Raw genomic sequence first — 24826 nt, 5'->3', positions numbered from 1 at the left:
TATACTTTATGATTCACTTTCAATGAAATTCTAGAATAGACAAAACTAATCTATCAACAGAAGGCAGATCGATGGTTTTCTGCAGCCAGAGGTATGAAAAGTTTGGAACATGTGGCACCTGTAGGACATATGGAAACATTTTTGGGGTGATGGAAGTATTTTAATCTTGATTGCGTGGTATTTGTTATACACTGGTATACACATGTTAAAACTCATCTTGCATACTTAATAAAGTTTATTTAAACAAAAGATGAAAGGAAAAACAAAAATGACATAGCAAGTGGCAATGCAAACTGCCAAATGCAAAGCGTGAGTAAGGAGCTCAGCTGCATGGAGGCTACTGGGCTAGGATGCTTTCACGGCCTCAGGTCAGCTTGGAAGGCCATAAATGCTGTGAAGCTGAACCTAGAAACAAATCTTCCTGCATTGGTAACTGTCATGTTTATTTGCTTCCCTTTCCATCCCATCTCTTCAAAAAAAAAAGTAAAAGATAGTGTGGTTCACAAACTACAATGCGGCTCCCCATAACCCTCTTCTTGGTGTCTGTGCCCTTGTATAACTCCCTCTCTTTGGGTATGAGCAGGCCTTGTGACTTGCTTCTAACCAAAAGAATATGGCAAAGGTAATGGAACGTCACTCCTGCGATTGTTAAATTTTAAGACTCTCTTGCTTGCAGACTTGCTCTAGAGCCTCTCCTAGTTTACTTGAAGTAAGTGGCCATATGGGGAAAGCTCACCTGGCAAGGACCATTAGGCGACTTCAAGGAACCCTAGACAGCCTCTAGCCAACCTCTGGCAAGAAGTCAAGGCCCTCAGTCCTACTGCTACAAAAAAAAAGGATTCTGCTGACAGCCCAAGTGAGCTCTGAGTCAGATTCCTCAGTCAAGTCTCTAGAGGAGAATGCAGTCTGGCCAACACCTTGGCTGTAGCCTAGGGAGACCCTAAGCAGAAAACACAGCTAAGCAGTGCCTGGATTCCTGACCCACATACATTGTGAGATAATAAATGTATGAGGGGTGAGGGAGGGGTGGGGGTAGGGGTGGCTGTGCATTTGGGTATGGAAGGGTGTTTTAATTCGCTTTCTAAACATTGCCTCTCCTGGCCACTCCTTAATACTGCAACCTACTCTCCACTCCTGTAATTTTTTTTCAACACTTATTTTAGGTTCAGCGGGTACACGTGCAGGTTTGTTACATGGGTAAATTGCACATCACGGAGGTCTGGTGTACAAATGATCCCATCACCCAGGTAGTGAGTACAGTACCCAATAGTTTTTCTTTCTTTTTCTTTTTTTCTTTTATTTATTTTACTTTAGGTGCATACTATATCTGGCATTTCTCCCCATGTTATCCCTCCCCACCCTCTCCTCCCTTCCCACCACCCGATGTCTCTCCCCTACCCCCCCTCAACTGTCCCCTGTGTGTGATGCTCCTCTCTCTGAGTACACAAGTTCTCGTTGTTCAACACCCAACTATGAGTGAGAACATGCGGTGTTTGGCTTTCTGTTCTTGTGTCAGTTCAACCCTCACCTCCCTTCCACCTTTTCCCCTCTGGTAGGCCCCAGGGCTTATTGTTCTTATCTTTGTGTCCATGTCTCAGTGTTTAGCTCTCACTTGTAAGTGAGAACATGCAGCATCTGGTTTTCTGTTCCTGTGTCAATTAGCTTAGGATAATGGCCTCCACCTGCATCTATTCTGCTGCAGAGGACATTATTTCATTCTTTTTATGGATGCATAGTATTCCCTGCTTTATATGGACCACACTTTTTCTCCTGAGTCTACTGTTAATGGTTGATGCCATGTCTTTGCTATTGTGAATAGTGCTTCGATGAACATACAAGTGCATGTGTCTTTTTTGTAGAACAAATTATTTTCCTTTGGGTATATATCCAGGAATGAGATTGCTGTCCCTGTCCCTGCTGAGGATGCGAATAGTTGAATCCTATTCTTATTCCTAATCACCACTTGTCACATATTGAGACTTCAGGTACCTAAAAGGCACTATTAGGTCACCTCTGTTTTCCCCCAAAGTGAAAATCCCAATTCCATTCCCCTTTTCACATAAGCCTGATTTTCTAACTTTTTAAGTTTGGTTTGAATAATTTCCTATTTCCTCTGAATTCTGGAGTTCCAAGCCAGGCTCAGCACAAGTCTAACAGGGCAAACTATAGAGATAAGAACAGCCCAGGCTGTTCACAGCAAGTTGCACCTGTTTTAAGAGTAAAAATGAGGTCAATGCCACTTTGTACTGCAGATACCTCAGTGAGACAGTGCCACCTCTTCCTGCCACAATCTTGGCAAAAGTCACTATGAAATTGGATATCATTTTACTAGAGCCCTTTCTTTCTCTCCAGTCAGACCTAACACAATGTAGTTATTCACTGAAAAACACCATTTGTATTTGAAAGAGTTACTAACTAAATTCTAAAGAATGTACCAAAGCCTTGCTTAACTGTAGAATGAGGCCACGCGGCTGCTGGGATACCAGGTACTCTCCCTGAGCCTATTGATGGCAAATTTGGTTCTGTGAAAAATGGGAACAAGATACCCACTTCATAGGACAATTATATGGTTGAAATTAAATATGTGGAAAATGCATAACACAGTGCCTGGCTCACGGGAAATACAAAACAGATTTCTTTCTCTACAGCATTTAAATGGGAAGCATTTAGCATTTTCTTTCCATGTGCATGAGTGAATTTGGGAAAAGGGAACAGAGGATGTGGGGCAAAGAAGGACAGAAAGGGCCTACGAATAGGAGGAATTTAATTCCAGAAGGTGGGACAAGACCTGGGTCCACCCTTTCTGCAGATTAAGTAGCTGCAAATGATAGGGAAGGAGTCCTCAGGCTGCCTTCCTCATGACCATTTATTTTCCTGCACCTTGTATCAAGAACCTTAAGCAAACCATCCTTTTGCAGCAGTAGAGAAAACAGGAGGAGGGAGAGGGGTGGGTGGAAATCAGAAAGCTAGCAGCTGAAGGCCAACTCAGAAAGCATCAGGTGGAATTCCATTCCTAATTGACATTACTGTCCTCTAACTGCAGCAGTTCTTGCCAGCCCTTTTATGTGCTCCCTACAGAACCAAGTTTTCACACAGCTGAAGGAACCTGTCTGCTCTCACCCCAGCTTCACTGAAGATGGCAGGGACTGGTTATTACTAATCTGCCTTGGAGTCTTCTGAGGCTCCAACTGGTTTGTCAGGAAGCTGGGCTTCCCTACAATCCCACACACTATAAGACGTCAGAAAGAACAAGCCTTAGAACAAATACTGCTCCTCACCTCTAAGGGATCTGCTCTTCTGAGTCCCAGAAGTTCACTGTCTTCATTTGATTTCTGCTGCGGGAAGACCCTGGGAATCCAGCTCTGGACCCAGCGCTTCCTGATTTTTGAAGGAGAGAGCTCACAACCCCGTTGTCATCAATAGAGCTGTGCTAGGTGAATGTGAAAGGAAAATATCTTGGGTTCCCAAAATTACTAAGCTAAAAGGAAAACTCAGGATCATGGCAAATGGAAGTTAGAATTAGATTGTAGCTCCGACTTGGACAAACAGAGCAGCATGTGGAGGCTTGCATCATGAATTCTTGCTCCAGAAGGACTACAGAAATAAATTATGAAACCCAAGAGAACCCACAGACCCCCTGAAGGAAGCAGATTGCTCCTGCAGCATCCAGGAGACACCCCAAATACTGTGTTGGTATTTACTTATAGAAATGCAAATGGCCTGGAAAGTGTAAGCAATAGAATCAAACAAGTAGAATAAAGAAATTTAGAGCTCAAAGACTAAGTCTTCAGCTTGACCCAATCCAACAAAGACAAAGAAAAACAAACAAGAAATATGAACAAAGCCTCCAAGAAGTCTGGGACTATGTTAAATGACCAAACCTAAGAATAATTGGCATTCCTGAGGAAGAAGAGAAATCTGAAAGCTTGAAAACCATATTTGAAGGAATAATTGAGAAAAGTTTCCTTGACCTTGCTAGAGATCTAGTCGTCCAAATACAAGAAGCACAAGGAACACCTGGGAATTCATCACGAAAAGATCTTCACCTAGGCACATTGTCATCAGGTTATCTAAAGTTTAGACAAAGCAAAGAATCTTAAGAGCTGTGACACCAAAGCACCAGGTAACCTATCAGATTAATAGCAGATTTCTCAGCAGGAACCCTACAAGCTAGAAGTGATTGGAGCCCTATGTTCAGCCTCCTAAAACAAAACAATTATTAGCCAAGAATTTTATATCCAGGGAAACTAAGCTTCACATATGAAGGGAAGATACAGTCTTTTTCAAACAAATGCTGAGAGAATTTGCCATTATGAAGCCAGCACTACAAGAGGTGCTAACAGAAGCTCCAAATCTTGAAATAAATCCTGGAAACACATCAAAACAACCTCTTTAAAGTATAAATCTCACAGGACATATAAAATAAAAATACAATTTAAAAACAAAACCCAAAAAACCAAGGTATACAGGCAACAAATAGCACAACGAATGGAATGGCACCTCACATCTCAATACCAACATTAAATGTAAATGGCCTAAATGCTCCGCTTAAAAGATACCGAATTACAGAATGGAGCAGAATTCACCAACCGTCTTCTGCCTTCAAGACTCACCTATCACATAAGGACTCACATAAACTTAAGGTAAAGGGGTGAAAAAAGGCATTTTATGCAAATGGACACCAAAAACAAGCAAGAGTAACTATTCTTTCTTTTTTTTGAGATGGAGTTCACTGTTGTAGCCTAGGCTGGAGTGCAATGGCGCCACCTCAGCTCACTGCAACCTCCACCTCCTGGGTTCAAGGGATTCTTCTGCCTCAGTTTTCCAAGTAGCTGGAACTACAGGCATGCGCCACCACACCTGGCTAATTTTTGTATTTTTGGTAGAAACAGGGTTTCACCATGTTGACCAGGCTGGTCTCCTGACCTCAAGTGATCCGCCCACCTTGGCCTCCCAAAGTGCTGGGATTACAGGCAGGAGCCACTGTGCCTGGCCCAGGAGTAGCTATACTTATATTTGTGGGTAACCCCCCCCATATAGGTACTAAGGAAGGAGAGCTAAGCAGAATCCTGGCACAATTAAGGCCTGGAGGATATCTCAGTTTATAGTGTTACTACTCAGTTATTTCCATACACACACACACACACACACACACACATATATATAAAACTATATCTTAGTTTATAATCGGAGAAATGCCTAGAGTAGATACAGTACAGAGCATGAATTAGGGAATAAGCAGCTTATGGTTGGAGGAACGTCTGGAGCAGACACAGTGCAGAGCATGATTAAGGGAAAACAGTTATACCAGGACAAGAATCCATGGCCCAGGCGGCAGCGTTCAGTATCATAAAGATACCCGCTGTATGGCAGGCTCGGGGCAAGAGCCACTCCTCCTGATAAAGGAGTCGTAGGACCTTGCTCCAGTTCTTGTGGAAGGCTGCCCTCAGACTAGCAATCACACCCTGGTGACTGTGAACTTTATCAGCTCTTGTTACTGTGCTGCTGGAAAAGCATTCTCCCATAGAGCTCATTGGAAGCTGCCAGCAGGTGGCATAGACCCTGACAGCTCTGTCACTGCTATGTGACCTAAAGCATCCTCCTATAAATCTTCTTAGTAGCTTGCCCTAGATAGAGGTATTACACACTGCACCCTCTTCACTACGCACAGCCCGCCTCCATGCCTCGGTGACCTAATGGGGGTGGACCCCTTACTGCACACTGTCCACCTCTCAGCCTAAGTGGCCTAATGGGAATGGACCCCTTACTGCACACTGTCCACCTCCCAGCCTACATGACCTAATGGGGGTGGACCCCTTACTGCACACTGTCCACCTCCCAGCCTAGGTGACCTAATGGGGGTGGGCCCCTTGTTTTACTGCTCATGACCCTATCACTGTCCTTAAAGATGACTTCACTCACTGCCCTGCCCCCTAACCTATACACAATAAATACTGATGCTTCTGGACATTTGGGGCCTCGCCTGACTCTGCTTATAGGTGGTGTGGCACCCCGAGTCCAGCTGCGTTTTTCTTGTACTTCTGTGTCCTGTCTCTTTATTTCTCAGATCCTGTGCCTCAGCACAGCATAAGGCTCACCCCACGACCCTGTGAGCCATCATCCCTACAATATTAGACAAAACAAACTTTAAAGCAACAGCAGTTAAAAAAGACAAAGAGTGACATAACATAATGATAAAAGGCCTTGTCCAGCAGAAAAATATCACAATCCTAAACATATATGCACCTAACACTGGAGTTCCAAAATTTATAAAACCATTTCTAATAGACCTAAGAAATGAGATAGCAACACAATAGTGGTGGAGGACTTCAATACTCCACTGCCAGCACTAGACAGGTCAACAAGACAGAAAGTCAACAAAGAATGGATTTAAACTATACCCTGGAACAAATGGACTTGACAGGTACACACAGGACATTCCATCCAACAACCACAAAATATATTCTATTCAACAGTGCATGGAACTTTCTCCAAGGGAGACCACATGGTAGACCACAAAACAAGCCTCAATAAATTTAAGAAAATTGAAATTATATCAAGCACCCTCTCAGACCACAGTGGAGTAAGACTGGAAATCAACTCCAAAAGTAACCTTCAAAACCATGCAAATATATGGAAATTAAATAACCTGCTCCTCAATGATCATGAAATCAAGATGGAAATCAAAAAACTATTTGAACCGAATGAAAATAGTGACACAAACTATCAAAAGTTTTGGAATACAGCAAAGGCAGTGCTAAAAGGAAACTTCAAAGCCCTAAACACCTACATCAAAAAGTCTGAAAGGGCACAGACAATCTAAGGGCACAGACAATCTAAGGTCACACCTCCAGGAACGAGAGAAACAAGAACAAACCAAACCCAAATCCAGCAAAAAAAAAGGAAATAACGAAGATCAGAGCAGAACTAAATGAAATGGAAACAAACAAAAAAACGCAAAAGATAAATGAAACAAAAACCTGATTTTTGGAAAAGATAAATAAAACTGATGGACCATTAGCAAAATTAACCAAGAAAATAAGAGAAAAAATCCAAATAATCTCAATAAGAAATGAAATGGGAGATATTACAACTGACACCACAGAAATACAAAAGATCATTCAAAGCTATTGTGAACACCTTTACGTCCATGAACTAGAAAACCTAGAAGAGATGGATAAGTTCCTGGAAAGATACAACCCTCCTAACTTAAATCAGGAAGAATTAGATACCCTAAACAGACCAATAACAGCAAGATTGAAATGGTAATTTAAAAATTACCAACAAAAAAAGTCCAGGATCGATGGATTCACAACAGAAGTGTTACCAGACATTTAAAGAAGAATTAGTACTAATTCTATTGACACTATTCTACAAGATAAAGAGGGAAACCTCCCTAAATCATTCTATGAAGCCAGTATCACCCTAATACCAAAACCAGGAAAGGACATAACCAAAAAAGAAAACTGCAGACCAATATCCTTGATGAACATAAATACTAAAATCCTTAACAAAATATGAGCTAACCAAATCCAACAACATATCCAAAAGATAATCCACCATGATCAAGTTGGTTTCATACCAGGGATGCGGGGATGGTTTAACATACACAAGTCAATAAATGTGATACACAGGATAAGTGGTATTTTTAAAAATCACATCATCATCTCAATAGACACAGAAAAAGCATTTGTCGAAATCCAGCATCCCCTTATGATTAAAACTCTCAGCAAACTCGGCATTCAAGAGATGGACTTCAATGTAACAAAAGTAATCTATGACAAATCCAGAGCCAACATAATAAAGAATGGGGAGAAGTTAAAAGCATTTCCTCTGAGAACTGAAACAAGAAAAGGATGCCCACTCTCATCACTCCTCTTCAACATAGTTCTGGAAGTCCTATCCGGAGAAATCGGACAAGAGAAAGAAATAAAGGGCATCCAAATCAATAAAGAGGAAGTCAAACTGTCACTGTTTGCTGATGATACTATTGTTTACCAGAAAATCCTAAAGACTACTCCAGAAAGTTCCTATAACTGATAAAACAATTCAGCAAATTTTCTGGATACAAAATTAATGTATGTGAATCAGTAGCCCTTCCCTATACCAACAGTGACCAAGCTGAGAATCAAATCAAGAACTCAACCCCTCTTACAATAGCTGCAAAAAATAAAATACTTAGGAATATACCTAACCAAGGAGGCGGAAAGACCTCTACAAGGAAAACTACAAAACATCGCTGAAGGAAATCACAGATGACGCAAACGAATGGAAACACATCCCGTGCTCATGGATAGGTAGAATCAATATTGTGAAAATGACCATACTGCCAAAAGCAATCTACAAATTCAACACAATTCCCATCAAAACACCACCATCATTCTTCACAGAATTAGAAGAAACAATTCTTAAATTCATATGGAACCAAGAAGGAGCCTGCATAGCCAAAGGATGACTAAGCAAAAAGAACAAATCTATAGGCATCACATTACCTGATTTCAAACTGTAAGGCCACAGACATGAAAACAGCATGATATTGCCATAAAAATGGGCACATACACCAATGGAACAGAATAGAAAATCCAGAAATAAACTCAAATACTTACAGCCAACTGATCTTTGACAAAGCAAACAAAAACATTAAGTGGGGAAAGGACACTTTTTTCAACAAATGGTGCTGGGATAATCGGCTAGCCACACATAGGAGAATGAAACTGGATCCTCATCTCTCACCTTACACAAAAATCAACGCAAGGTGGATTAAGGATTTAAATCTAAGACCTGAAACTATAAAAATTATAAAAGATAACATCGAAAAAAAACCCTTCTAGACATCAGCTTAGGCAAGGATTTCATGACCAAGAACCCCAAAGCAAATCCAATAAAAACAAAGATAAATAGCTGAGACTTAATTAAACTAAAGAGCTTTTGCACAGCACAGCCAAAGGAACAGTCAGCAGAGTAAACAGAACCTACAGAGTGGGAGAAAATCTTCACAATGTATATATCTGACAAAGGACTAATATCTGGAATCTACGACAAACTCAAACAAATTAGCAAGAAAAACACAAACAATCCCATCAAAAAGTGGCTAAGGACATGAATAGACAACTCTCGAAAAAGGATATACAAATGGCCAACAAACATATATAAAAATGCTAATGATCAGGGAAACATCGTCTAATGATCAGGGAAAGGCAAATCAAAACCACAATGTGATACCACCTTACTCCTGCAAGAATGGCCATAATCAAAAAATCAAAACAGATGTGGATGTGGATGCAGTGAACAATGAACACTTCTACACTTCTTTTGTTTTTAGGTGTTTATTATTATTATACTTTAAGTTCCGGGGTACATGTGCAGAATGTGTAGGTTTGTTACACAGGTATACACGTGCCATGGTGGTTTGCTGCGTCCATCACCCTGTCATCCACATTAAGTATTCTCCTAATGCTATCCTTCCCCAACCCCTCATCCCGCTGCTGTCCTTCCCCTAGCCTCTCACCCCCGACAGGCCCCAGTGTGTGATGTTCAAACAGGGAACACTTCTACACTGCTGGTGGCAATGTAAACTAGTACAACCTCAATGGAAAACAGTGTGGAGATTCCTTAAAGAACTAAAAATAGAACTACCATTTGTCCCAGCAATCCCAATACCCAGAGGAAAAGAAATCATTATACAAAAAGATACTTGCACACGCATGTTTATAGAGCACAATTCACAACTGTAAAAATGTGGAACCATCCCAAATGTCCAACAATCAATGAATGGATAAAGAAAATGGGGTGTTTATATACATACACACACACACACACACACACACACGTATATACATATGATGGAATACTACTCCGCCATAAAAAGGAATAAATTATTAGCATTCACAGTGATCTGGATGAGATTGGAGACCATTATTCTAAGTACAGTAACTCAGGAAAGGAAAACAAAACACTGTTTGTTCTCACTTATAAGTGGGAGCTATGAGGATGCAAAGGCATAAGAATGACACAATGGACTTGGAGGACTCAGGCGGAAAGGGTGGGAAGGGGGTAAGGGATAAAAGACTTACAAATAGGGGGCAGTGTATACTGCTTGGGTGATGGGTGCACCAAAATCTCACAAATCACCACTAAAGAACTTACTCATGTAATCAAACACCACGTATCCCCCAATAAACCATGGAAATAAAAATAAATAAACAAAAATAAATAAAAGGAAAACTCAAGCTGGAAACTGTTTAGGGCAAACCTGCCTCCCATTCTATTCAGAGTTATCTCTCTGCTCACTGACATAAATGCCTATCTAATTGCCTCCTGCGGAAAGGTTAATTAGAAACTCAAAAGAAAGCAACCATTTTTCTCTCGCCTATGTGTGACCTAGAAGCCTCCTCCCCATGTTGAATCTTCCAGCCTTCGCTTCAAGTCATCCTGCCTTTCCAGGCTGAACCAGTGTACTTCTTACACTGATTGATGTCTCATGTCTCCTTAAAATGTACAAAATCCAGCTGTGCCCCAACCACCTTAGGCATAGGCCATAAGGACTTCCTAAGGCTGTGTCAGGGGCATGTGTCCTCAACCTTGGCAAAACAAACGTTCTAATTTAACTGAGACCTGTCTCTAATTTGTGAAGTTCACAGTGGCAGGACTAGATTTACGTTTGTGTTGAGCAGATACTGAGCTTGACTGGCAAGAATCTGGAGTGGGAGTAACTGAGAGAGGCAGCTACCTGTGTGATCTCAGGGAGAAGATCTGAGACTTACCAAGAAAAAGTGACCTGAAAGAACTGGCTGACTTCAGGCCCTTGACCAGTGCCTAGACCCTCTTTTTGCAGCTCCAGATCACAGCCTTCATGCTAGGAGTCTCCCCGCCACTCACCCAGGGACCTTAAGGAAGGGCTTCCTCTGCCTGGTGTGGTGGCTCACACCTGTAATCCCAGCACTTTGGGAGGCTGAGGCGGGTGGATCACCTGAGGTCAGGAGTTCGAGACCAGCCTGGCCAACATAGTGAAACCCTGTCTCTACTAAAAATACAAAAATTAGGTGGCCATGGTGGTGTGTGCCTGTAATCCCAGCTATCCAGGAGGCTGAGGCAGGAAAACAGCTGGAACCCAGGAGGCAGAGGCTGCAGTAAGCTGAGATCACACCACTGCACACCAGCCTGGGGTGACAGAGCAAGACTCTCAAAAAAATAGAAGGGCTTCCTCTTCTCAAGCCTTTGGGTGGGCTTTCTAAAGTCCCGTGTGCATGAAGAGGTGGCCTGTAGTCCTTTTCGGCAGCAGGGCTCACATGGGGCTGGGAGATGAAAAGGCACCCTGTGCCTTTCGTTCACTCCCCACTCCATCAAGCCAACTTTCTAAATAACAGGGATGGTAACTGCCCAGTGCTGCCCAAAGTCACTTCTAAAGTTGCTTGGCAAAAAGCCACATGACTATTACTTAGCTCTCCACAGAACGGCATGTACCAAGTGGGATCACTGCTGTTGGTGTGTGGGTGGATTAGCTGCTATTGAACATGATAGGGCGGGCTCCTTTCCAGTTTGCACCAGCCCCCCATCCCCATGCCTACTCCGTGTATCATAGAGCCTCCTTTCTCTGCGCAGTTGAACTTGATCGGATGAGATGGCAAAAGGCAGAGCAGGGAGCCGGGCAAAAGAAAACAATACGTTCACAGTGGCTTTTGAAAACCTGCGGATGAGACTCCTGAGGGGGCTGAGGAACTAAATCTTTTCTTTTGGCTGTAGGCACAGGGTGCAGATTCATCTATCTGTGAATTAGATGAATTCTAGCTCCTGCCGTGTGGGTTCTGTTTTAGCCCAGTAATGCAAAAAGAAAGAAACACAGTTCTGACAAGCACTTACATTTCTTAAAATTTTGTTGAAGACCCCAGAGGTCTTACAAGCAGGCTGAACAGGTAGTTAGGGCTCCTGGACTCTAGTCTGAGCTTGGCTACTAATTTACTGTGTGACTTTAGGCAAATTACTATTCTAACTTTCGTCATCTTATCTTTAAAATGAAGGGTTTGCTCTTTAGAGGAAGCTGAGTGAATGGCATATGGGAACGCTCTGTACTATTTTTATAACTTTACTGTAAGTCTGAAACTATTTTTAAATAAATGCTTTTCTTAAAAAGTGAAGGGATTATGCATGTTATCTTCAAGATCTTCTCTACCTCTGAACAGTGATTTTATGTTCTTGCTTATCTTCCCTCAGGTGAAAGTAAGTCTCTTTCCAGCTATCCAAACATATATCAATGCAGAATTTTTCCTCACTCCTGCCCTAGGCAAGATGTTAATTAGCCCCAACACAAACCCGTTTTCTGCTTTTAACATATCCTATACCCAGGGCAAAATTTAAATCATCTACAACACGTTTTAAAACACCCCATCCATACCCACTTTGTTCTTTCAAACAAGTAAATTTATCCAGCAGGGAAAAGCTGTTGCTGGCAGTCCAGCTTACAGAATCTCAGCCTTGCCCTAGCAACTGGGCTAATTATAACTCCGGCTACCTGGTAACAGCACTAGATTTCCCTGACATTGGCTGGCAGTTCCAAAGTCATCTCAGCTCTGCCCGCCACCTCACATCCTGAGAAGCCGTCAGAAAAGCTGAGAAACTATGAGTCTCTTTTAAGGAACCACCTAAGCTGGGGTGAGAACATTCAGAGAGGCTGCCCAGAATCACAGGACTTCAGAACTGGGAGGGATGTTTGCGTCAATCCTGGTCCAGCCCACTCATTTAAACACAAAGAACCAGAAGCCCAGAAAAAGTGACTTCCCTTAGCCTGGCCTTCCTCTTGATTCCTTTCCCTCAGTTCTCCCATACTGATCAATCATCAAGTCCTACAAATATTTTACCTCTTAAATATTTTAAAGATGAGTTGCCTCCCCTCTATTCCTACAGCCCTCATTCAGGCCTTCTTTGTCTTGGCCAGTCTGTTCTCACTCACTTCCTGCCTTGCCTCTCCCTCTTGAATCTATCTTTCCCAGGCATCAGAGGGATCTAGCAGGTTCCCTGCAGCTTAAAGGCCGTCAATGGTGCCTTATCACCCTCAGGATAAAGTCCACCCTCTTTAAAATGGCACAAAAGACTGTGTCTCTCCTATCAGCCTAATTCCTCGCCTAATACTTAACTCCAGCAACACTAAACTACTTCTAATTCTATGCACACACCCTATGGTTTCTTGCCTCAAGGCTTTTGCTTGTGGCAAAAAATTCTCTCCTTCAAGCTCATCATCCATTGACTCACTAATGCTTATTCCCCTTTGAAGACAAAGTTCAGGGGTCATCCTGAAGAATCCTTTGCAGATTTTCTTTCCATCCACTCTATTCGTTTGGGATCAAAGTGCCCCCTTTGAGTTTCCTTACACTTTGTACATAGCTCTGATACTGCCTTTTACTATACTGTGGCACCTGTGGTTTACTCACCTTTGAAGTCCCGACTTCTAGTACTTGGAACATAGCAGGTACCTAATTCATGCTTAAGAATGAATGAATGGATAAGTACAAAACTTTCCAAGATTTCTCCCCTGCAGCCTCATCTTACCACCGCCACAAGCCCTCCATACCACATGATCTAGCCCTACTGAATAATTCGGAGTGTGCCAAGCACCCAAGGGTTTTGTACGCCTCTGTGCCTTTGTATATTGTTTCTTCTGTTTCAAATGCCTTTTCCCATTTCTTGTTGTGTTACTACGTTTTAGGATTCAATGCAAACTTCACATACTTGGCAAGGCCTTTCCTGGTGGATTTTATTATACTATAGAGCAATCTGTCCATACCTCTATGGTAGCCCTTCTTATACCATTTATATTTATTTGTTGCTGTCTTCACCAGAATCTAGCACAGTGGCTGGTGTAAAGTAGATAATCAATAGACATTTGATTGAATACAGCAATGTGTGTGTGCAAACATGAGCAAAAGAATGACTAAAATGATATTGCAAACAAGGGAAACATTTGAGATAGAAAGTTATAATGCCTATTTTTCTCAAGTGTAATATGCTACTTCTATCAGGGCGTAAACCTGGATGTACATAAGTTATAGGAAGAAGTGGCCTTGTAAAAGTTCATGCATTAAGTAGACATTGTTAGAGAGATAACTGAAAGTGGATTAGAATTAATTTAGGGCCCAGAATTTAGTTTGAGATTTGATTCCCAGTGACTGGGAAAAAATTCCTAAGTATTCAAAGGGAAAAAGCATTTCTCAGCAGGCAAGTGTTAAGAATTCTCATTAAAAGTTCTGAAAAATGAGATAAGTTGTGTTAAGCAACAGCAGAAGTTGGTTTTGGTTAAAAGTTTCACTATTTTTTAAAGTAACTGATGTTTTGGGGAAAGTTGCTTTAAACATTTTGTGTATGTGTGAGATGGGGTCTCTGTCACCCAGGCTAGAATGGAGGCGGACGATCATGGCTCACTGCAGCCTAAGCCTCCTGAGCTCAAGCAATCCTCCCACCTCAGCCTTCCAAGTAGCTGGGACCACAGGCACACAATACTATGTCAGCTAACTAAAAAACAATTTTTTAGAGAGATGAAGTCTTGCTGTGTTGCCCAGGCTGGTCTCAAACTCCTGGGCTCAAGTGATCCTCCCACCTTGGCTTCCTGAAGTGCTGAAATTACAGACATGAGCCATCATCCAGGCTTAAACATTTTTTTGTGTGTGTGGTAAAATATGCATCATAAAATTTGCCATTTTATGTATTTTTAAGTATACGGTTCTGTAGCATTAAGTACATTCACATAGTTGTTCAAACATCATCAGTATCCATCTCCAGAACTTTTTCCCAAATGAAACTCTGTAGCCACTAACACCCCATTCCCTCCTTCCCCCAACACCCGGCAACCACCATCCCACTTTCTGTCTTCAGTATTTGACTACTTTAGGTACTTCATTTAAGTGAAATAATAAGTGTTTGTCCTTTGGGGATTGACTTTACTTAGCGTGACACTCATGTTACAGCACATGTCAGAGTTTCACATGTTTTTGAGGCTAAATAATTTTGTTTATTCACTCATTTGCCAATGAACACTTGGGTTGCTTCCACCTGTTGGCTACTGTAAATAATGCTCCTATGAACACAGAAACACAAATATCTGTTTGAGTATCTGTTTTCATTTCTTTTGGGTTATACCCAGAGTGGAATTGCTGGATTATATGGTAAGTCTATGTTTAATTTTTTGAGAAACTCCATACTGTTTCTCACGGCACCTGCACCATTTTATATTCTTCCTAGCAATATACAAGCTTTCCGATTTCTCCACATCCTTACTAATACTTGTTATTTTCTGAGTTGTTTTATTTTGAGTATAGTAGCCATCCTGATGAGTGTGAAGTTTAAAAAACAATTAACCAAAATCATAAATATTGGTTACAAATATTTAATAGATAGATTCCCCCTATTTTCTTCCAATTTTCATTCCCCAAAAGAAGAAATAAATAAGTATGACCTCAAGAACCTCAGAAGGCTGAGAATGGAGAATTGGCACACAGAGTGTGCACAGACACAGACACACAAACACATGGACTGTGTTCATACGAGGCTTCTAGAAAACCGTTTAACGATAGTTGGGCTGGCCAGGTGTGGTGGCTCACACCTGTAATCCCAGCATTTTGGGAGGCCGAGGCAGGCAGATCACAAGGTCAGGAGTTTGAGACCAGCCTGGCCAACATGGTGAAACCCTGTCTCTACTAAAAATACAAAAATTAGTCACGTGTGGTGGTGGGTGCCTGTAACCCCAGCTACTCAAGGGGCTGAGTCAGGAGAATCACTTGAAATCAGGAGGTGGAGGTTGCAATGAGCCGAGACTGTGCCACTGCACTCCAGCCTGGGTCACAGAGCAAGACTCCCTCTCAAATAAATAAATAAATAAATAATACAATAATTAATTCTGGCAAAAGCAGCCACACAGCCACTTTAGACAATAACCTGAGCAGGTGCATGCTCTCTAGTATGTATCTCCAGGTATGCAGGATAGAAATCACAATCCTTTCTATTTATCTAACATCTAATAGATTGAGACATGTTTACACATGGGAAAAAGAGCAGGGCAGGAAGTGATGACTCTAATTTAGGAAACTATAAATAAATAAATAATACAATCATTAATTCTGGCAAAAGCAGCCACACAGCCACTTTAGACAATAACCTGAGCAGGTGCATGCTCTCTAGTATGTATCTCCAGGTATGCAGGATAGAAATCACAATCCTTTCTATTTATCTAACATCTAATAGATTGAGACATGTTTACACATGGGAAAAAGAGCAGGGCAGGAAGTGGTGACTCTAATTTAGGAAACTAATATTCACAGAAGTTAAGTAACTTGGCCAAGATCACGTAGCTAGAAAGGGCAGATTAACAATTTAGGTTTCTGGACGGGCACGGTGGCTCACACCTATAATCCCAGCACTTTGGGAGGCCAAGGCGGGTGGATCACAAGGTCAAGAGATCAAGACCAACCTGGCCAACATGGTGAAACCCCATCTCTACTAAAAATACAAAAATTAGCTGGGTGTGGTGGCGCACGTCTGTAGTCCCAGCTACTCAGGAGGCTGAGGCAGCAGAATTGCTTGAAGCGGAGGTTGCAGTGAGCTGAGATTGTGCCACTGCACTCCAACCTGGCACCTGGCTACAGAGCTAGACTCTGTTTCAAAAAAAGAAAAAAAAAAAAAAAGAATTTAGGTTTCCTTAGAGTTCAAACTTTTGTCCCAACATTTTGGTAACTCACCAAATAACTCATCCTTCTCTAATAGCCTTCCTTTGGTTCAAGTCAATCTTCCTAAATCCTAGAGCCTCATGGAGTTCCTGAACTTCCTCGTAAGTCTGCAGGTAAACTGTAACTCATCATGTTGCCCAAAGCCTAAAGAAATCAGGCTAGAATGAGCCAAAAAGAAATTTAACCAACCCAGCCTTTTTCATCTGTTTTCTTTGGATGAACATTTGTATCTGAGAATGCCAAGGTAAATTTGATGCAATAGGGACACTTGGATTATATTATGTTATTCATACACAAGCAAACAAAAATTGAGAATTGAGACAAATAGGACAAATGGTCCCAAGTCCACAATTGAGGAAAAAGAAATTGATTGGGAATAAAAAATAATAGTCCAATGTGAATGCTTCCAGGAATTAGACTTATCTGGATAATTTTCCCATCTCTCAATTTGTCACAATAATGGCAAATATATATTGAGGGCTTACTATGTGATAGGCCTTATGCTGAGCTCAGCTAATAGACTCATTTAATCTTCCTCCAGATCCTATAAGATAGGTGTTACTACTGTACTTGCTTTAGCTCAGAGAAATTATGGTATTTTTCCCAACACAAATAGTAAGTAGAAAAACCAAGGTTTCACCCCAGGTCTTGCCAGTTTGTGGCAACTTACTTAACCAACAGAATAGTAAAAACGATGGCAATTTGGTAGGCAGGTAAAATCAGTAGGCTGTTTACTATAGCTATAGAAGTATGCTATTTACAAACCTCAAAAATTGGTTGGAAAAGTATCATCCAATCTCAAAGATGAGAAAACCAAAGAAGTTTCAATATCAAAGAGGTCAGGCAGTTTAAGGGCATAAAACAATGGAACACAACTCTCTCAACTCATATCTAAGAGCCAAATCCACTTTAACCTCCAATATCAATTATATCATATTTAAACATCGACTCTATCTGGTCAAGGATGACAACATTCTATTTCTCCTGACCCTTTTGCTGTCAGATCTGGCCTTGTCAGTTTGTAAATTTCATTCTTAGAATGGAAACTTAATTCACACAAGTTGAACAAGTAGTCGTCAGGGGGCAAAACCCAGTGGATGATGGTTTTGTGTGACATTTGGAGACTGGGTGTTTACCACACAGCAGTGGATTTCATAAATTCCACGGTCAGACATGATTCCAGTGGCGACACACTTGCCTAATATGAGAAGATGCAGGATTAGGCAATCAACAGTGAGGAAGTCAGCCAAGTTGCCACCCAAAAATTACTTACCACAGCAGCTGCGGTCCAGAAATGCTAACAAGCCAGTCTCCCTAGGAGTGGGCCATACTCAGCTGTGGACCACTCAACAACATTTTCTCACTTTGTTTTGCTCCAAAGTCAGTGTACTGCAATGATTCCTGCTTTGCTTGCTTTATATGTTTAACACTGTCTTCCCTAAAAACCGAACTTACAATTAATGTTTGCTACCAAGAGGGGGTAGCGGTGCCTAATCATGTAGGCATATGTCCCACTTTATCTGCACTGAGAGTAAGCAGCTTCTTCCTTTCTAAAAAAATTACTATGATAATTTACAAAAATTGAAGCTTAAAGGACAGCTTAACTTAAACACTCAACAGAAAAGTAGCCAGTCTCAAGAAACCTAATTTTATGTATAAACTAATGCTATTTTATTAATCCATGCCCAGGATGATTCTTAAGATTATTTCTTAAATCTCTAAACAGCTTAAAAGAGAGAAACTCTTTTGTATTTACTTGCTTTGAAGTTGATATGCTTAGTTTCTAACATAACGCTCTAGCTTTGACAACTCCTCTTATAATTTAAAATCCTTGCAGCTTCCATTTACAGGTAAGGATTATATCTAGTTTACTCTCCTCAATCAACTACCTAGAAAGAGACTTCCCACTTGGAAAGAGAAAGATAGCACCCATTTTCCAGTCCTCTTCTTCCAAAGTTGCCCATATTTCCCTTTCCTAAAGCCAAATACTTTTATTGTTTTTCGCTAAGAGTAATTTTTCACCCTTAAGTACAAATAGCTCAACAAAAATTCCCAATAGCATAAATATGCAAATCAATAAAATAATTACTACTCACAATAGACTTTACATATGTTTCACAAGTACTGGTTTTCTTAAAAAGAACCACACATACGTGGCACTCAAATTATCGCAGATTCTAATTCAGTTGGGTTTGATTGAATGTTTTTGCTACATTTTTGGTAAAGAAGTGTCCCGACACTAAAGAAAAAAAATCAGAATCAAGAAAATTCTGTTTCTTAGCAGCAGAAAAGTCAAACTTCTGTGACTGAGCTTGGTAACAGAACAGTACTCTAAATTCTCCTCTGAACCATTCATTCACCATGTGATGCTGGGCACATTACCCGTGATGCCTCTTCATCAACACTGCTGCTAATTAATCTTCCCAATCTTGTGGGAGCACAATATGAATAACAAGAACGAACATAAGACACATCTGTGGGAATTATAAGGGTGAGATTATAAAGAGTCAAACCTCATCTCCATTTTTAAATTTTATAATAACTATAACTACTAGTAGAAATATAACTACTACCCTCTCATATATATATATATATATATACATATACATATATAACTTACTAGCATCATATGTTATTAAGTTTTCAAAGTGTTTTGATATGTTTTCTTTTTTCATCTTCATGGCTGCTATTTATTCATAGAAAAAGTGATTATCAGTATCTGTAGCATTATTCTCAATGCCAGTCCTATAGAGGCTGGAACGGGCTCAGAGAGGCTAAGTAACTTGCCTAAGTCTCCTAATTGAGTCTCAAGACAATAGGTCCTAATGCAGTGTTTTCCTAACCCCTTGTTCTTATATCAAAACAGAATTGTGCCAGGTGTGGTGACTCACGTGAGTAATCCCAGCACTTTGGGAGGCCAAGGTAGGACGATCACTTGAGCCCAGGAGTTTGAGACTAGCCTGAGCAACATAGTGAGACCTCAATCTCTGAAAAAAAATTGTATATACATATATAAGTAATTAGCCAGGTGTGGCTGCACACTTGTGGTCCCAGCTGCTTGGGAGGCTGGGGTGGAAGGATCGCTTGAGCCCACGAGGTCAAGGCTACAGTGAGTTGTGACAGTGCCACTGCACTCTAGCCTGGGTGACAGAATAACACCTTGTCTCAAAAATAAAGTAAAATAAACCAGAACTGCCCTAGAGCCTATCAATCCCTCATCACAATATAATGTGATAAACTAATTTCAACTCTGAATGATTGATAAGGGCTTTATGTGGTCTGTTTCCCAAGTAATAAGAACATGTTAACACAATCTTTTCGCACTTTTCAAATAATCATAACCAAATGAGAAGAGTAACATGACAGACAGATTGAACAAACATTTGGTAAGAAGTAGTTTGAGATCCCTCAAATCATATGATGCAATAGCTGCGTGACTACTCTGCTCACACATAAGACTAAATAGAGACAGGGCCATGTCTACTCCCTGTATGAGATCCACGGCAATGCTAGAGTCTAGCAAAAGGGCTGTCCTGTCTGCATGTGACAGTATGCTGTGTTCCACTCCCCCCACACACACCTTGTGCAGCTCCTGTAATCTCATTTCCCACACTTCTCCAGTTGAGAAACGGTGCCTTCTCACACCCCATTCAAAGTGTTTCCTAAAGATCGTTAGCTGGGGAGAAGCAGAGAGTGAGACCAAATGATTCAGGCAGCCGTAAGATTCAAGCTTTAAAAAAATCCTGGCGGAGCTCAGTGGCTCATGCTTGTAAAATCCCAGCACTTTGGGAGGCTGATGCAGGTGGATCGCCTGAGGTCAGGAGTTTCAGACCAGCCTGGCCAACATGGTAAAAATCCATCTCTACCAAAAATACAAAAATTAGCCAGGTGTGGTAGCAGGCGCCTATAGTCCCAGCTACTCAGGAGAATCGCTTGAACCCTGGAGGCGGAGGTTGCAGTGAGCGGAGATCATGCCACTGCCTTCCAGCCTGGGTGACACAGCGAGACTTGTCTCAAAAAATAAAAAATGCTTTTCCTCAAATTACCTAAGAAATTGTCCCTTCCTTCTTTTCCTTGAAGACGGTTAATGGGGAAAGTTGCTCCCTCTGCACAGTGAGCAAATCCATTCACTGTTCCTACCCTAAGGCAAGTCCTCCCTGTCATCCTCCCTCTGGCACCATCTCTCTGTTACCAGCCCTCACTTGGCAACATCTTTCTTGACTCCTGGCAGCTCCGATGAGGCATACTCATCATACAGCCACGTGAAAGATGAAAGGTGAATCTGGACGAACTTCTGGAAAATTCGGATTTAAAACATGGAAATGCAGGAGAGACAGGAAATAGGGTTCAATCCCACGGATTTAGCTGCACACATTAATTGATTTACCAAATAATCATTTGGGTCTCATAGACACTAGCTATTCCCCTGATCCAAGATATTATCTAGCAGCCTATAATGCTGCCCAGTCATCCTCTTGACAGTACAGGGCACACAGAGAGAAAATGATAATATGTGTATACTCCTCTGGGGTAAACAGTTGGAGATTTAGAATTTCTGATAAGGTCAGAGGCAACTAGTCCCCAGTCACTTGGGCCACTTCAGGTCCTGCTTGTTCAGACGGAGGGCTGAGGAGACCAACATTGTGGTGACCAGCTAGGAGGCTCAGTCCTCATAACCCATAGCCCGATGTCCTCTTACCCAGGTGTTATGTCATTTCACCCTCAGCTCAGCCAATACAGCAGGTCTTCTTTCCCCACGCCAATCACTGACCCATCAATCAAGATAGCCCTTCCATCCACGGAAACTGCCATTTCCCCTCCCACTCCACCTAGGCCAACTGCAATCCCATAGGTACCCTCTTCTTCATTCTAATGTAAGCTACTCCAAAGACTAAAAATGCCTCAGATTCTGTCTTAAACGCTTATCTACATTGTCATCTTCAAAAGCAAACATGAACTTCCCAAGGAACAGGAACACCCACAGCCCCTGCCCTTTTCTCCATAGCATCATTCTCTGCCCCGCCAAGCCAGAGTTAGGAGCAGCCTTTCTCTAGTAGAGGTATGACCTGGTGACGATCTGCTTCAGAGTCACCTCAGGTCTCGTCTTAAAAATGGATATTTTTGGCTGGGCAAGGTGGCTCATGTCCGTAATTCCAGCACTTTGGGAGGCCGAGGTGGGTGGATTGTCTGAGGTCAGGAGTTCCAGACCAGTCTAACCAACCTGGTGAAACCCTGTTTCTACTAAAAATATTTTTAAAAAGGTTAGCCGGGCATGGTGGCAAATGCCTGTAATCCCAGCTATTCGGGAGGCTGAGGCAGGAGGATCGCTTGAATGCAGGAGGTGGTGGTTGCAGTGAGCCGAGATCACACCATTGCACTCCAACCTAGGCAACACAGCGAGACTCCGTCTCAAAAAAAAAAAAAAAAAAAAAAGCATATCTTGCCAGGCTAGGTGGGAGGCTGAAGTGCGAGGATGTAAAGGCCAGGGGTTTGAGACCAGCTTGGACAACATAGTGCCACCCCTTCTGCCCTTCTTTACATTTTTTTTTTTTGAGACAGAATCTTGCTCGGTCATCTAGGCCGGTGTGCAGTGGCACGATCTCGGCTCACTGCAACCTCCACCTCCTGGGTTCAAGAGATTTTCCTGCCTCAGCTTCCCAAGTAGATTGGACTACAGGCACTCACCAACACCCCTGCTAATTTTTAAATTTTTTCTAGTACAGTTGGGGTTTCACTGTCGGCCACGCTGGTCTCAAACTCCTGACCTCAAGCCATCTGTCTCCTTTGGCCTCCCAAAGTGCTGGGATTACGAGCTTGAGCCACAGTGCCTTGCCAGTTGTTTGTTTTTTGTTTTTAGTTATCTGGGCCTGGTGTCCCAGCTACCGGGGAGGCTGACCCAGAAGGATCACTTGAGCCAAACAGTTGGAGGCTGCCGTGCTGTCATGGTGACATTGCACTCCAGACTGAGCAACAGGGCAAGACTCATTTCTAAAATAAAACAATAAATTTTAAAAATGCCAATATCCACCCCAGCCCCACACTTCCACATGACTAAATCAGAATCCCTAGGATGAGGCATGGAATCTACATTTTAAACCAGCTCCCAAGGTGATTGTTCTGCACAGTTCCAAGGCAGGGTTTGAGAGAGCCTCCGATTTATTTCAGCCATCTTTCTTTACAGAGAAGGAAAGCAGAAAGCAGGCACCAGAGAGGTGAAATGAGCTTGTCCAAGGTCACAGGTTGTTAGGATGGCCAGAGCTGGACGAAACCCCACCTCTCTCGCTGACTAGCACAGCCCCAGCTAGGAAGAGCCTGGAATAGCGACGGACTGGAAGGCTAAAGCATCCCCATCCCCTGCCCCCTGCCCCCCCCCCCCCCGCCCCCCCCCATGCCCCTGCCCCTGCCCCTGCCCCGGTGGGGCAGACCCCTGCACTCACCCGCTTGTAGATGTCCTCCCGGCTGGCCTCATACTTCTGTTGCATGCGCTCCTCCAGGAAGTAGATGCGCAGCTTGAGGCTGAAGTTCTCCTTCTTCAGGTCATTGAGGTGCTGGGACAGAGTGCGATATCCATTAGACATGGTGGGCAACCCATGGGGAGGAGCGTGCCTGATTGCCCCCTCAGCCCAGGAACAGGGTGCAGCTGCACCGCAGCATGCAGGGAGCCGGCTGGGAGGCGGCCGAGGCTGCGGAACCAGAGGCCGGGCTACGGCGACATGGCCCGGATCGCTGGAGCTCTCTCCGGGACTCAGGACTGGGCTCACTGCTCTGGGTGCTGGAGCGCAGCGCACTTTCCTTTTTTACCTCAGGGAGATATTTGCGGAATCCCTGACAGAGGAACATGCTGCGTGAACTCAGACACAAGTGGTGTAACCCGACTCCAAACCAGGACTCTGCTGTCACCCTCCTGGAGCCTCCCAGGCCCAACTGTAGGCAGTTAACAGCTTCTCGGAAAAGAGGGACTGACCCCCAAGAGCTTCCAGGAAAGGGGAAGGCGAGTAATTCAAGGTGACAGCGGGGTTGTAAAGAAGAGAAGGAAATAAAGGGTGGGGAGGGGAAATGACCTATGGCTGATTTGGACTGTAACACCAAAAACGAGTGTGGCTGCTACAGAAATAAGGCTGCTACAGAAAAGACCACATGTATATAAAATGGCCCGCAAAAAGGTAACTACATGTCAAATATCCACTTTTCTGTCCCGTGCATATCTTAAAGAGCTTCTAACCAGAGAAGTCTCGATTTTCTTTGATGATCCAGAGCTCACCTCTAATCAGTTCCTTTGCAGTTTTCAGGCCCAAGCTTTTCTAGCTCTGACACAGTTAAATGAATAGCCTTCATTACCATGAGCCTTCCCCCCACACACACCATAGCTACCCTCAAAGAAAGAGCAAATCTTTTAGCTCAGTAGAATCTTTGCAGACTCTGTTTACCAGTTACAAAGCTCAGAAAGAGGCAGGGTCAAGGGATCCTCCCTCCATGGAAGAAGGGATAGGCAGAAGAGAGTGTGGGAGGATGACAGAGATGGACCCGTCATCTTGGAGCCCAAAGATTTCAGGCAGTCCCTGGTTCTTAACTCTGGCACCTGCCAAGTGGAGCCAGGCACTCATCACCAGATCTTGCTCCTAAAGTAATTTAAGATCCTTGAGTGACAGCTGCAACATGAGCAGGAAGTATTATTTATACCACATTACATTGAAGGTGACGGGAGACAATGCCACAGCACAGATACTAAACACGGGTTCTTGGTTTAGCAATAATATTAAGCTGAAACAAAATACTAACATCCAAGGTAAAGGAAACTAAAAAATGTACACTTAATTCAAGCCCTCAGTTCCTCCCCAACCAACCTGCTTCTCATTCTTCCAATTCCGTCTCAAACCTTCATAACCATTCCAGTCAACAACTCCTGAGTGCCCGCCAGGTAGGACATTGGGCGTGAGAGAGATAAAGATCAAGAAAGTCCCAACTCTCAAAGAGCTACATGGCCATACAGCTGGTTACGATATGTTAAGATATGTGTTTTACATTATAATCCTCCAAACCTGTGTTTTCAACTTTTACATGTTACATTGCAATCTAGTACGTATGCATACGCCCTTAACTGAAGTAAATGTTTCAAA

The 24826-nt window shown here is 42.5% G+C and overlaps 1 protein-coding gene across 7 annotated transcripts in view; it reads right to left on the bottom strand.

The window, feature by feature from the left end:
- LOC108301098 (phosphodiesterase 4D interacting protein) overlaps window positions 1-23572 on the bottom strand; it is a 151588-nt gene extending 128016 nt beyond the window's left edge. For 5 of the 7 annotated variants that reach the window (XM_017524148.2, XM_037736989.1, XM_037736988.1 and 2 more), the window contains exon 1: window positions 23147-23572. In XM_017524148.2, coding sequence (XP_017379637.2) covers window positions 23147-23287 — 141 coding nt within the window. In that variant the 5' untranslated portion in view covers window positions 23288-23572. The remainder of the gene's footprint in view (window positions 1-23146) is intronic. The other 2 variants (XM_037736985.1, XM_037736983.1) reach the window with 2 other exon arrangements.
- Window positions 23573-24826: the final 1254 nt, after the last annotated feature.

This window comes from Cebus imitator, unplaced genomic scaffold (genome assembly GCF_001604975.1).
Source record: "Cebus imitator isolate Cc_AM_T3 unplaced genomic scaffold, Cebus_imitator-1.0 Scaffold32, whole genome shotgun sequence".
In the NCBI taxonomy this organism is placed as follows: Eukaryota; Metazoa; Chordata; class Mammalia; order Primates; family Cebidae; genus Cebus; species Cebus imitator.
Note: the sequence above shows the minus strand (reverse complement) of the source record. Positions and strands in the feature narration are given on the sequence as shown.